This window comes from Atta cephalotes, assembly GCF_000143395.1.
Source record: "Atta cephalotes unplaced genomic scaffold scaffold01278, whole genome shotgun sequence".
Lineage (NCBI taxonomy): Eukaryota > Metazoa > Arthropoda > Insecta > Hymenoptera > Formicidae > Atta > Atta cephalotes.
In genome coordinates, this window is record NW_012131342.1 from 1 (window position 1) to 2020 (window position 2020).

The 2020-nt window shown below is 61.9% G+C and overlaps 1 protein-coding gene across 1 annotated transcript; it reads left to right on the top strand.

The window, feature by feature from the left end:
* Positions 1–44: 44 nt before the first annotated feature.
* On the top strand, positions 45–1611 carry LOC105625388 (homeobox protein onecut-like; the record flags this gene model as incomplete). The annotated part of the gene is made up of 2 exons (XM_012206721.1): positions 45–184; positions 434–1611. Coding segments are annotated over exons 1-2 (1318 nt in total), but the record flags the coding sequence as incomplete, so codon positions are not given.
* Between the last annotated feature and the right edge of the window lie 409 nt (positions 1612–2020).

The following is a 2020-nucleotide window of genomic DNA, read 5'->3' on the forward strand; positions in this document are numbered from 1 at the left end:
GCGGCAACGGTGGTGGTGGTAACGGAGGAGGTAGCGTCGAGGGTATGTCTTCGTCGGCCTCTCAAAGCCCCGACATCGCGTGCGCGAGCCTACCGCTGGAACTACTCGCGGCTGGCGCGCTCGGCGTCAAGGAGGAGCGAGACCTCGCCGCCGCGGAGGATCTGTCGTCGTCCCAGGATCCGCCGAGCGTCGGCGGTGGTGGTGGCGGTGATAGTGGTGGCGGCGGCGGTGGCGGCGGTGGCAGTAGCAGCAGCGGCGGAATCGGAGGCAACGGTGGCGGAGGCGGCGGTGGCGGCGGACGCGCCGTCGGTGGCGGTAACGGCAACGGCAACGGCAACGGCAGCGGTGGTAACAGCGGCGGCAGTGGCGGTGGCGGCGGCGGCGGCGGCGGCGGCGGTAGTGGCAGTGGTGGTAGTAGTAGTAGTGGCGGCGGTGGCAGGCAGAGCGCGCGGGAGTCCCTGTCGGTGATCGTGCCGCCTCAGGACGTGGACGTGGACTCGCGCGACGCCGACGACTCGGAGCTCCTCAGTCCGGGCAAGCTAACGCCTACGTCGGGGATCAGCGTCTCGGTCGCGAGCATGATCGACGCGACGGACTTTAGGGCGATGCAGCCGGAGCCGACGTATCAGACACTGACCTCGGTGGCGGAGAGGATGTCGCCGCCCGGTTTTAGTCCGGGCTCGTCGTACGCCACGTTGACGCCGCTGCAGCCGTTACCGCCGATCTCTACGATGAGTGATAAATTTGTTTACGGCGGTCACGCGGCCAGCGGCGTCACCGGTAGTTTCGCCGTCATGCAGAACAACGGCCTGGGTAACATCGGCCTCGGTATGGGCGGTTCGCCATACGCGTACGACAAGCTACCTACGATGAGCATGTCACCGCCGCACAATTATCCGTCGCCGGGCGCGGGACTGCAACCGAGTCCGCTCTCACCTCAGAGCGCGTATAGCCAGAGCGGCCTCAATTCGCCGCACAAGTCGTCCGCGAGTCCGCATTACGACCCGGCTTTTCTGCCGCGGTTACAACAGAGCCCGGCGGCGCTTAGCCCGTCCTCGCCGCCGGCGGTCTCGGCTACGGCGAGTTTCGCGCCATCCCATCATTCCCCGCCTGGCACGCATTCGGTGCCAAGCGCGGCATCGCCGCCGCCAACCATGCAGACGCAACTGCAACAGCAGCAGCAACAGCAGCAACAGCAGCAACAACAGCAGCAGCAGCAACAGCAGCAGCAGCAACAACAACAGCAACAACAGCAGCAGCAGCAACAGTCGATGCCGCAGCAGCAGACGATATCGCACACACAGCACGTGCAACATACGTCGGTGGTGATGAAGACGGTGTCAGCGGCGGGCAACGGCGGCGCCGGCGAAGTCGAGGAAATCAACACGAAGGAGCTTGCACAGCGCATTAGCGCCGAACTCAAGAGGTACAGCATACCACAGGCGATCTTCGCACAGCGGGTGCTGTGTCGCAGCCAGGGTACCCTCAGCGACCTGCTACGCAATCCAAAGCCCTGGTCCAAGCTCAAGAGTGGTCGCGAGACCTTCCGGCGGATGTGGAAGTGGCTGCAGGAGCCTGAGTTTCAGAGAATGTCGGCCTTGCGGCTAGCAGGTTAGTCGTCCACGCGTCAGAGAGAGACCCTCCCCCCACCCACCCTTCATTCACCACGTATACAAAACTTCCACCCTCCACAAACTACTCGAATCGAAACACTCATTCGCGAAAGTCCCACCTCTCTATATCGTGTACTTTTGTGATACTTGTCCATTTCTACAAGAAATACGAGAAAAATATATAACACTCGGGCTTTTGATCGACATTTGTCGTCATCGTCGTCATCATTGTCGTTGTCGTCATCGTCGTCATCGTCGTGTGAGTCTCTCGCACACGTACTACATATACGAACACCTGTAAACGTACACACGTTTGTGTCTCACCGCTTCTTCACACACATACACACACACACACACGCGCGCGCGCGCGCGCGCACACACACATCTACACGTGTAGATCTCGCTGC